Source organism: Magnolia sinica, chromosome 7 (assembly GCF_029962835.1).
Source record: "Magnolia sinica isolate HGM2019 chromosome 7, MsV1, whole genome shotgun sequence".
Lineage (NCBI taxonomy): Eukaryota > Viridiplantae > Streptophyta > Magnoliopsida > Magnoliales > Magnoliaceae > Magnolia > Magnolia sinica.
The window spans coordinates 49,988,387-50,000,581 of record NC_080579.1 but is presented as its reverse complement, the minus strand read 5'-3'; the positions used below and the strand labels follow the sequence as shown (position 1 = coordinate 50,000,581).

The 12,195-nt window shown below is 40.3% G+C and overlaps 1 protein-coding gene across 1 annotated transcript in view; it reads left to right on the top strand.

Moving 5' to 3' along the window:
- Positions 1-8,451: 8,451 nt before the first annotated feature.
- LOC131251339 (uncharacterized) overlaps positions 8,452-12,195 on the top strand; it is a 28,275-nt gene continuing 24,531 nt past the window's right edge. Inside the window, exon 1 of the mRNA XM_058252022.1 lies at positions 8,452-8,865. Within this exon, the coding sequence (XP_058108005.1) occupies positions 8,482-8,865 (384 nt within the window). The 5' untranslated portion in view covers positions 8,452-8,481. The remainder of the gene's footprint in view (positions 8,866-12,195) is intronic.

Genomic DNA, 12,195 nt, shown 5'->3' with positions numbered 1-12,195 from the left:
ATCCTGCTCGTGAAGGTATTGTGGACTCACCACACTGAGGAAGAGGCTACTTGGGAAACAGAAGCCGAGGTCCGTAAGAACTACCCGCAGATCCTTGAGGAGTATGAAAAGGAACTAATTTCGGGGAGGAAATTTTTCTTTAAGGGAGGTAGATTGTAACGTCTCGAAAAAATCTGTAAGAAGACCTGAGTACCACCTCAGGCAGAAATCCCTAAGGATCGTATCCTTTAGAATTTTAGGTGAAAATTAATTAAGTGTTGAACTATATTAATCGGTGGATTTAGCTTGAACCACTATTTCTACAAACGGCAAGACCCAAAACCATCAAAATAGCTAACTCAACACTGCTTGAGAACCTAGGAGAAATCCCAAAAGCCTGTTGCTCTGGAAGTAGATTAAAACTCCGTATCGAGCCTAGACCGCACGTCGAAAGTCTGATGACCGCGAAACTATAGAGTTATGACCGTCTTATTGGGCTTGACAACCATTGCAGGAATCGAGCCCAGATAGTATCCAAAAACGCATAACTTGAGCCCTGAGCGAAGTGTATGAGAAACGCGAATATTTTTAGAAAACGTAATGAAACTTAAGTAAATTAAGTCGTTCTCTTGCGAGCAAAATTGAAGATTTCAGACCGTCGGTTTTTTACCGAACTTCACTCATGGATCAGGGAAATTTTCCTGCACACATCTGTATACTTGTGGCCCTGATCGAGTGACAATGACCGTTGATCTGATACAGGTCCCCCATAGCTGATCGACATATTTAATCATGCCGAAATCACATCCTGGCATAGATCCACTGTCGAAGAACTTACCCTACACCGCAAGTGAGTAACAGACCTCCAGATGAACCCCGTTTGCTTGAAACAAGCACCATTTGGTTATAATTTAAGTATTGCATGGCCCTGGGGCCATTTACACCAATTCTGGGCCTATATAAAGCCCTTAGACCACCCCATTTCTATTTCATACGAAATTCTCTAACCCTAGGAGAGAGAAGAGAGAAAAGAAGAGAAAAGAGTGAGGAGAGAAGGGAGAAATAGGGAGATCATTGCTGGGATTCTTTCCCACGACTCCATGTGTTGTTTCACCTCCCCAACATCGCTACATGAACCATTCTAACTACGATTTGGGTAAGAAATCCTAACCCTAATCTTGATTTAGAGATCCAAATAGAGTAATTAATGAAATAACTAACCTATTTCATGATTTAGGTACCGGTTATTCCATTTTCGGGAACGTAGGATTCGAATCGCGTCCGAATCGAGTATTCCGACGAAAGGTACGGACTATAAATATTTAGGTTATAGTTTTTAAGGCTTTTAATGTCAGCTAATGATTTATGTCTGACTTCATTGCTGCCATATGATCTTAGTTACGACATTTTCGACAAATTATATGTGTGTGAACTATGTTGAATATATGATGCATTCCATGTGTTTGTTGAAATGTTTGATTTAATATGAAATTGTGATTTGTGCTTGTCATGACTATAGATCTAGGATTCATGTTTGTCATGTGTATCACGATCTCTTTGTGTAATGAATTGTTATGGTTCATGTCGTAACTAATCTAGTCTATGTAATTAGTTATGTGCAGTCTAAGTGTTTCATAAAATGTCTGAGTGAGAAACTATTGATGTAATATATTAAATAAGGGTATTGAGATGGAATTCTTAATTACCTTACCCATATGTATAGTTCCTTCACGAAATCTAAATTTTGACTATGCAATTTATGAATGAAATGCAATAGTTGGTAACATGTTCAATATGCTTGATGAAATGCTCAAATGAGATATTGATTTAAATTATTTGTCAAATGCTGATATGACTTTCACATGTATTTACATGCTACATATGAGTAAGATTGGGACTGCAACATAGTCCAGGCAATCGGTAATGATTTCCGTTGAGTGACCGAATTCGTCTCGCCACATTTGATACGTTCAGTGAATCCGGATTGTACGACGATTGTCGACAGTGGTTAGGCCACGGGGAGTGCTTACGCGCTCTATGTTGATTAATTCGGCGTGCGCCCATACCAATCGAACTTGTCTAATAAACCGATGGGCCTATTATGTATTTACCATATATGGACATCACTACTTGAATTTAAGGTACCACTTACCAATGTACAGACCCGCTTCAACCATGTTACCACGATCCGCTAAGACTCATGAGAGCCGGGCATGGTGGTATGGGACACTGTGGTCGAGCTGTTGGCCTACACTGGGGTGACGAGCCTCTCCGTAGTGACCAATGAGCAACCCAAACTCGTGAGCTGAATATGGTGGTATGGGACATTGTATTCGAGCTGTCGGCCTACGCTAAGGTGACGAGCATCCCCGTAGTGACCGCGATTATAAACTCTTGAATTTGCCTACCTACTGCTTTTCATTAGGGGTGATGCCCTACAACTTACCTATCGTATGTGTTAACTAGGATTGACAACCCTAGATGGATCTTTCGGTTTGGGTAAATGATATAAAGGGAGGTACCTTAGGTTCCCAAATCTGCTGTATGAATAAGTCTAATTAAGTACTTAGCTAACACGACCATGCACCGCATTGCATGTGCTTTGGCGAGGAAGTTACATGTTTAGGGAGTTTGCCATGCATGAATGGTTGATAGAGTCGCTTTTGAGGGAGCTTCGTGCGAGGGCATCCATCATTACTGCATATCACCCCTGTATTAATAAGAGTAGTTAGGAAATGCTTGTTGTATTGCTTTATCATTACTGCTTGATTAAATTGATAACATATTAACCTTTACCTTATAGTACCACTAAGTTTATCACTCACTCCCACTCTGGGACAGTGTTTTAAAACACCAACCAGACTCCATTATAGATGCAGGTGATGAGGATGTATATGCAGCGGAGTTGGACTTCGTAGATGAGGAAGAGTTCTCCTATGTTCAGCTCTCTGGTAGGTCTATGTAGACCTCGTGTTGCTTCGATGGGATTACAGGGATACATGGATTAGCTGGATACTCTACATGTTGATATTTTATTTAGTTTGAACCAATACATGTATAAATTTCAGCCCGATTATATGATCATACTCCAGAGGTTGTAAAATACTTACATGTTCACACACACACACACACACACACACACACACACACACACACACATATATATATATATTTCAGTCTTCCACTTGCTTGAGTAAATTATATTTGGAGTATGACATGCTGTTTAGTATAATCCCATTCATGTTTAATGTATTGATATGGACAATATCTAAATATCATTATCCATGTTGCATAAGTGATGCATTGGATCTCGGGAGTGGAGCTTTGCTCGACCCTCGAAATTCGGGGCATTACAGTCACTCTCTCTTAGTCGGAAACCCTAAAACAAGGTTGAAGCAGAGGGCTGAGATGATTTGGAATAGAAGGTTGAGATGAGTGGAGCCAGGCTGTCTCAGATTGCCAGGTTGGCAGCTCTACAGAAAGTTTTTGTTTTCGGAATGTACCGCACGCACACATGGTTTCTCCCATGTTCGTGCATGTACACGTGCGTAAAAATAGTGGAAAAGACTAGGGGTTTGGTCGAACCCTCTACCTAAATCAAATGGACGGCTCAGATTTTCATTCTGTTGTTGAAGGTGGGCCATGATCATCTCCAGCGAGGCAACAGTTCCCGTATTTGAAAACTCTCACTGCCATCAGCTCTTGCGCGGAGAATTGTGCTCTCGTGGTTGAGTATCCACGTGTGCAACGATCCTAGTAGTGGTTAAAATCATCATCCGAATATGGTTCAAATCGTCAACTCGATTGATCATAGTGGACCACTTTCGAAAAATGGAACAGTGTTTTTCAAACACCATTGCTAGTGGGGAAATTTTAAGAAAATGGAGAGGAAAATCCTCTTTTTAAGGAATTTGTCGCGTCAACTGCTTGTCGACCTGAGTTATAATTCGGTGCACATCGAGTGCACCACTGACAGGCATGCGTGCAATCTTAGAGTGGGGTCCACAAAGATGTATGGTACAATCTGTATTGTCCATTTTATTATACTTGTCCTATTAGGACATCTGTTCATTTATTAGGGAATTCGTGTGCTTAGGTGGGCCATACTTTTAACTTTCGAGTCCTATTTATGGATTTATGATGATCTGGTGGTCGGATCGATCCTAATTCGATCTAGAATGGTTCCATAGTCATGAACTGGTTTAGGTGCATTTAAATAGTCAGTTTCGCATGATTCTTTAGTCATTTAATTCACAAACCATGGTGCATCTCTCCATATAACCATTTGATCAAGTTATTTTGAGCACGTGTACCCTTGTAATTGTATGCTCAACTATAAGATTTGCTCTAGTAAGCAATGGCCAAATAGCCTGGTCTAAGGATGAAAATTACTTCAAATGATCAACTAAATGCTAGGACAAAGGTGAATGTTCTATTTAGTTAGATTTGCGTTTATACTAATCCAAGTCTTCTTAGTAGTACCCGAGTATTGAAAGTACGGGTTGTTACAATCTACCCTCCTCAAAGAGAATTTTATCCTCGAAATTTAACAGTCCTACCTATACTGTGAATGAGAATATCTCTTTTACAGTGTTTCTAATCATTCACCAATTTCCTTATGAGTCACATTCAGTAGATGTAACTACCATTAAAACTAGGGTTGTTACACGACTCCTAGGCTGCCATAACCGTTGAATTAAAGAGGAGAAATGCCTGAAGGGAAGTTGTCGAAGAAATCTATAAATAGAAGCAGAAACCAGATCATCATAATCAACAACACAATTAAATCAAAACAAATATATCTTTTATCTCAGTTTATCCTAGAAGTAGCAATAATCTAATAATGGTAATTCTTAGTGTTAGTTCTTAGTTGTAATCTAGGTCTACGCTCATACATTGGACTTGATTTTTATCCAATATCAAGAAGTTCTTTCAAGAGACGCATTCTTGCAGTCTCTCCTAGTGATTAATTGTTAGTTTTTCATTTTGTCTGATTGCACTGGTATACGTAAAAATTCCTTTCTTATGAAAGGCGAAGCGCAACCCACTTTCGGAGGAAGAACCCCACCCTTCGATTATCACCTGATCATTACAAAATTCTACAATGGCTGAGTGGGTGACCGATCTTCTCAGATTCTGGTCATATACGTTCATATTGGACGTATTTGCTTATTTCGGTGCTTGGGGTCAAAGTTGATCAATTTGAATCAAGCCGCTATATCGATTCTGACACGCCTGCATACATCACATGTGATAGAAAACAAACCAACTGCTAACATTTTTTTGCATGCCTAATAGGGCTTTGATTATAGATATACTTACCGGTGCATTAATCTTGTGGAATCATGAATCAAAGAGGTGGCCACAATGCATTTATACTAATTAATGTCCTCCAGTTCCTTAACAGGAAGAGTTGCAAGTTCATCAAGCACCCGAGTAGTTAAATTTACCACCCAATCTGGTGCCCTTTCCATTAAACCTGGAGATGGCATCCTCATCTCAAGTTGATCCTCTTGAAATTTTGTCGGTCGAAATGGTTGATATGCAATGAGGAATTCATTATATCGCTGAATAGTCACAAGTTTAGGCTGAAACTTTAGGTATATGGATGGCTAGTCATGCCGAAAACATAAATCGAATGATGGATCTCTTTGCCGAAAGAATGCTTGTGGCGCCTTCACAACACGTTGATACTAGTTCTGTTGGAAATTTGTCGCTGATACTCCTGATACAGCCAATACCATAAGAACCTCCTCTACAACGAAACACACCTCCTACTCTAGTATAGTAAGTGTAGAATCTTCTGCCACCTGCTGAATTTAGGCGACTAGAATGGGAGGTCAGAAATGTCAGTCCTGCAGAAGGAAACTGGGGTATACTTAAGAGTAGCCTTTCCTTGGGAATCTACCATATCATGGAAGAGAAAACCAGATGGGCCTGGGAGCCGCCACTAGTGGTCGAACCACACCATCTGGATTGTGATTGAATAATTCAATTGGTCCAAGAAGCAGCAGGCTAAGTTCTCGGCTGAACTACCACTCCGGTTTACCATAAGTCGTATCCGAAATGGATTGATCGACAGTTTTCATTGTCGCGACTGAATTTGTTGTTTTTCAACCAAGATGCTTGAATTTGATGCTTTTTGACCAAGACGGCTGAGTGCAACCAAGACGACAGAATTTGACGTTTTTCAATTAAGATGGCCGAGTTCGACTAAGACGACTGAATTTGACGTTTTTCAATTAAGATGGCTGAGTTCAACTAAGACAACTGAATTTGATGTTTTTTGACCAAGACAACCAAATTTGATATTTTTTCAACCGAGATGGCCAAGTTCAACCAAGATGGCTGAATTTGATGTTTTTGCCCGGTCGAGTAGTCATAATAATTCCGTTGAATGACGGACTAACTTTGCTCACACCTTTTCAACTAAAGGAGAGGCGACGTGGGGGGAAATGTTGTAGCTTAATTTTGTCGAGCTAATTAGAAAAGGACAAGCGTCATTTCAAGAGAAATATATAACTTACAAAAAGATTTATGGAGAAATTAGACCACTTTTCATGGACTTACAGTCGACACAACTGAGAGAAACGCAGTCAAACAGAAAGATGCAAAGGGAATTAATGATGTGGAAGAAGATTGCTACCAAGAGATTCACCAAACGTGGAATGCGATTAAAGCGGAATGTAACCAATTACGATGGAGACATCCAAAAGTGGAATGTGGACGAAAGGCAAGATGTGGCTAAGAAGCGGATAACAATTGAGCAGGAAACGAACGGTTAGAAGAATCTGAAGAGAAATAAGAATCTAGAAGACCAGTGTAGCAACAATTTAGTTGTCATAACCGACGAAGTAAGGATTTGGAAGGTGACATAGCGACTCCTCAGCTGCCATAACCATTAAATTGAAGAGGAAAAACTCCTTAAGGGAAGTTGCAGGGAAAATATAAAGATAGCAACAGAAATCAAATCATCGTAATCAACAACACACACTCAAATCAAAACAATTCTATCTTTTAATCTTAGTTTATCTTAATAGTAGCGATAATCCAATAGTGGTTATTCTTAGTGATAGTTCTTAGTTGTAATATAAGTCTACGCTCATACGTTGGACTTGATCCCTATCCAATATCAATCATTTCTTTCAAGAGACATATTCTCGCAGTCGCTCTTAGTGACCGATTGTGAGTTTTTACCTTTGTCTGATTGCACTAGTATACTAAAAAGTCATTTCTTGTGAAAGGTAAAGCACTACTCACTTTCGGAGGAAGAATCCCACCCTTCGGTTATCGCCTGATCATTTCAAAATTTTGCAAGTGGTTGAGTAGGTAACTGATCTTTTCAGATTTTAGTCATATAAGTTCATATTGGACATATCTACTTATTTCAACACTCGAGGTTACAGTTGATCGGTTTGAATCTAGCCTATGGTGATTCTGGCACGCTCGCACACACCACATATGACAGAAAACAATCCGAACGGGATACGTCTAAAGTTTATTTCAGAATAAAGGATTGTAGTTTCAAAAGCTGATAAATATTTAAGTAGACGTGGATGTGCGATGCACATTGTCAAATGTGTAAGTTCAATGTTAAAAAATTGATGGGCCATCTTCTAAATAGTTTCTTCATAATAATATTTGAGCAGCATCAATTTACCTTTTCCAAAGAAAAAAAAAAAACAAAAACAGCAACAACAAAAGAATGGGACTAAGGTTGTCAATATGCCTGCTCGGGGCATGTAAGTTTTTTTTTCGAATAGACCCAACCTGCTACTCTCGTCTCATAGCTGGTCTTATGGTAGCGCTAAGTAGGACAAGTTTATAATTGAAGGTGGACCATGAAGTACTGGTTACTTACAAAATTGTATATGTGAAATTGAGTTAGTAACTACATCATATTACAGTCCTTTAATAAAATGTTTTTGTTCAAATTCTGACATCCAAAAAACATCTAAACAAAATATAACAACGAACTGTCTTTAACAACTTTCAGGAACTGATTTCAAACAAATAAATTGATTTTCAGATAAATCATTATAGGACGCTAAGACCACATGCTTACCTTCATAAAAAAGAAAAAAGAAAAAAGAAAAAAATGTAAAGTCTGTCCTCAGAAAAATGCTGTGGTAGATTCTTCACGTGGTATACACGCACCAGATGTTTGCATTATTAAAGTCGCCTTATTGTAGCTTAATGACACTGAATTACCCAATTTAGTCAGTTTAATCTGGGTTAATTTATGTCACGGGTACCATTTCTTAGTGCCTGCGTGTCAAGCATCGTAACCAGCCGGACACCCCTTTCTTAGTAGCCTGCGTGTCAAGCATCGTAACCAGCCGTACTACCCTTTCTTAGTGCCTGCGTATCAAGGATCATACCCAGCCGGAGTACCGAATGACTCCCCTATCCAGAGTCCAATCAGGTTCAAACCCCTTCCAAACAATACTAAATTCAAAACGGCCACCTCCCACTTCCCCCCTCTGTCTCTCTGAATAGAAGATGGCTCTACACATCGGCAGCAGTAGCAGCAGCCACCCAACCCACCTCCTCACAATCTGCTCTTTCCGCCCCCGAAATCCTACCATTCTCTCTCCTATCTCTGTTGGGAGAACTTCTGAAACGCACATAGCTAGGGCTAGAAGGGTTTCGTCTCGCACTAAGAAGAGCGGCCTCACCACATCCCCCCGAGAAGAAGAGCAGCTCAAGACGACGCCAGCTCCTTTTCCTGAAGACAGAGGAGGAGACGCCTCTGCCGTCAATATTGATGACGGGTTTGTCATGCCGGAGCTTCCAGGTGATAAGCCTGACTTCTGGGAGGGTCCTCAGTGGAATGCCTTTGGTTTCTTTGTTCAGTACCAGTGGGCCTTCGGCATCGGATTTGCGGTCCTCTCTCTCTCTCTCCACCAATTCCTCTCTTTCTTGTTTTTCTAGATTTATTGTTACTGTTACCAGGTGTGTTCTGTTACTACTTTTATAATCTCAAATTCATGTACGAGAGATGATATGGTATCTAGGGCTGCAACTTGGGTTGTCCAACCCGAGTTCGGGATGGGTTGGGTTGTCACGGTTCTCGGGTTGGGTAGGGTTGGGTTCGGATTAAAAAAAGCCAACCGGATTTGAATTTGGGTTGGGTTCTTGTCAAGCAAATTCAGGTCGGGTTGGGAATAATCATATTTGGGTCGGGTATAGAGGACTTCGGGTTGGGTTGGGCGCATCAAGTTAGACTTCTGGTCTCTTGAGGTCGGGTTGGGCTCAGGTCGACCCTCAACCCTTTTTGTACCCCTACCGGTAGCACCATCTCTCCACGGTGAACTTGGCAGGGCAAAACATTTATTGGATCCATCCATCTACTGGACCCTAGCATGGTTATTGTTTCAAAATTTACATGTGTTAGTAAATCTTATCCATCTAATTGGTGGCCCAGTAAGAGACCATATAAAATGAAAATAATTAGCATATTCAGTGGGATTTGTTGAAAAAAATTGATGCATAAGATTGTCTGATACGTAGGATTTTTGTGAAACAAGAACTTTGTAGATTGATGGATCCGATTGATACATCACCCTGCCGCTCTCTACTATGGAGTGATGTCTCTACCATATTCTAGTTCTTTTGGCATGTATAATCTCCGTTGTTGTGCAGGATGCCTTGGATTCTGCCAATTTGCTGAGCAGAGATGTCCTGTCTCTGTTCGACCGGATTCATTTTCGGTTCCATAAAAAACTACGTGGTTTCTTAGGTTGCACTCTATGAAGATTTGCACATTTTCGGTTTGACCAAAAAGTGCAGTCGGGTTGGTTCTGTCATGTTACACAGATTAGTGCAAATTGGGGTATTTAAGTCCGATCGCGATTAGGGCTGATTAATACAAGTGTTCTCTCTAAGGGCAAGGGTTTTGCGTAGGTGAGAGGGTTCTAAACGCTTGTAAGGGCTTGGGAAGGGATTTTCTCAAGGGGCTAGGTGTAGCACCCTGGTTCTTGAAACCCGAGTATAGTGCTCGTTTTTCGAAAAATCGAGCGTTAACCTGGAATTTAAAGTCTAAATCTAAACAATCTTATCATCAATCAGAGTTAGCAACAATTATTAGCGGAGTAAACTGTGCATTGAGTAAAAAATTTTCATTCATAATAAGAAATCCAAATTGAGTGCCCATACAAGACTTATACAACCCAAATACCGAAAGTACACTACTAAAAAATAGAAATTTATCAACTAATAATGAAGCTCAATGTCCCATTGGGACCTTGTCTAGCTCTTCAACTGCCTGATCTGTTCTAGCAACCAAGTGAACCGCATCGGCTTGCTCTACACCTGCATCAACTGATACGTTTTGATAGCATCAATGGCCATGGCAGTGAGGAATACCTTCTAAGATTACACATTCATTATTCATAATCCAGTATAGTTCACAAGACATATAAAAAGATATATTAAACAATGAAATTTGAAATTATGATCATATACTAAAAAATATAGCCAACCAATATAATTTTACCTTTAGGAGAATGTAGTAGCAATCGCAACACGAGTGAATATATCCAGATAGTAAGATAACCAACATACGACCTCTTATTGCACCCGAAAATCACATTATACGCGGGCTCTGTAAGTTGACTAGAAAATCAACAAGTAAACTTCCGTTTCACCCGAAAATCATATAGAACTCCACAAGGTGACTAGAAAATCAATAAATGAACTTTAGCTTCACCTAAAAACCATATGAACTTTGCAAGGTGACTAGAAAATCAACACGTGGACTTCAACTTCACTCGAAAATCACAATACAAGTGAACTCCGCAAGATGAATAGAAAATCAACATTCAAATAGTTGCTTCACTAAGAAATCACATTGTACGTGAACTCCGTAAGTTGACTAGAAAATCAGTAAATGAATTTTAGCTTCACCCGGAAATCACAATACAAGTGAACTCTGCAAGATGAAGAGAGAATCAACACGTGAAATCTGGCATCACTCGGAAATCATATGAACTCCTAGAGGTGACTAGAAAATCCATATATGAACTTCAACTTCTTTTTTTTTTTTTAAAGCAACGATTTCATTAAAAACAAGAGAAACAAAGCAAGGAAACAACAAAAGTTGAACCCAATCTGCTGAGGTAGCAGAAAAGGCCACTAAAAACCTAGAAATGAAAAATCATTAGAGTGTAACTCTATAACATTACTGGCCCATTCGATCAACATTTTCTTAGCCCTGGAACCCACAATCATAGTACCTGAAGAGGTATCATTAAAGCATCTGTCATTTTTCTCTTCCCACACAGACCACCAGATAGCCAAGATGGCCATGTGCCAAGTGATAGATCTCTTCTTATCTAGTTTGAGACTGATGGGGACATCACGCGCACACGCGCACTCACGCCGCCCCCCCTACGCACGTACGCCAGAAGGAGGGTCCCACCGTCGATCTGGATCGATGACGACGTCCAGGGAGGGCCTCCTACTTAGAAGACGAAGTTTTGATTCAAAAGAGTGGGTCCGTTAGTCAAGAAAAGCCTATCATGGGATCTCATGATCGTGGCCCACTAGTCAGATTGATTTCATATTTTAGGTTTTGCTTATTAATGTTATTTAGAACATCATGGGTGCTTTAGATTTTTTTGATTAGTTTTTATTTTGGTTTACTCCATTGCCAAGTAATAGGTTACGCACATGGCGCGAGTTTTGGGGTATAGGGTTTTCTTATAAATAGGCACCCCTTGTAGCTTTTTTTTTAGAGGATTGAAGATTAATAAAAATTCTGCGTTTTCCTACTCTTTGAGTTGTGAAGCGTAATTGGGTGCAAAGCCCTTCCTTCATCGAAGGATTAACTACCATAGTGCGAAGCCACATCTATCCTGATTCACCCTCATCCATTGTCATCTCTACTATCCATCTTCTACCATCCATTTCTCATCTCACCCCATCATCTACACTTCGAATCAATCATCTATTGCAGCAATTCTCCTCCCCACAACAGAATTTCAGAATCTGGCCCTACAGGAGGGCTGAAACTTCGGCGGAACACCACGCACAAACCGTACATCGGATCGAGCTGAGATTTGGGGGTTTTGGAGTCCATCCTTGACCAATCGGGGCCAAGGTGACCTTTTTCTGAATAGTGGGCCTCACACGTGCGGCCAATATCACACGCATGTATGTCTGGACCATTGTTGTTGTTCACGCGTGCGGTACTTCTCTGGTTCGTCTCTCTCC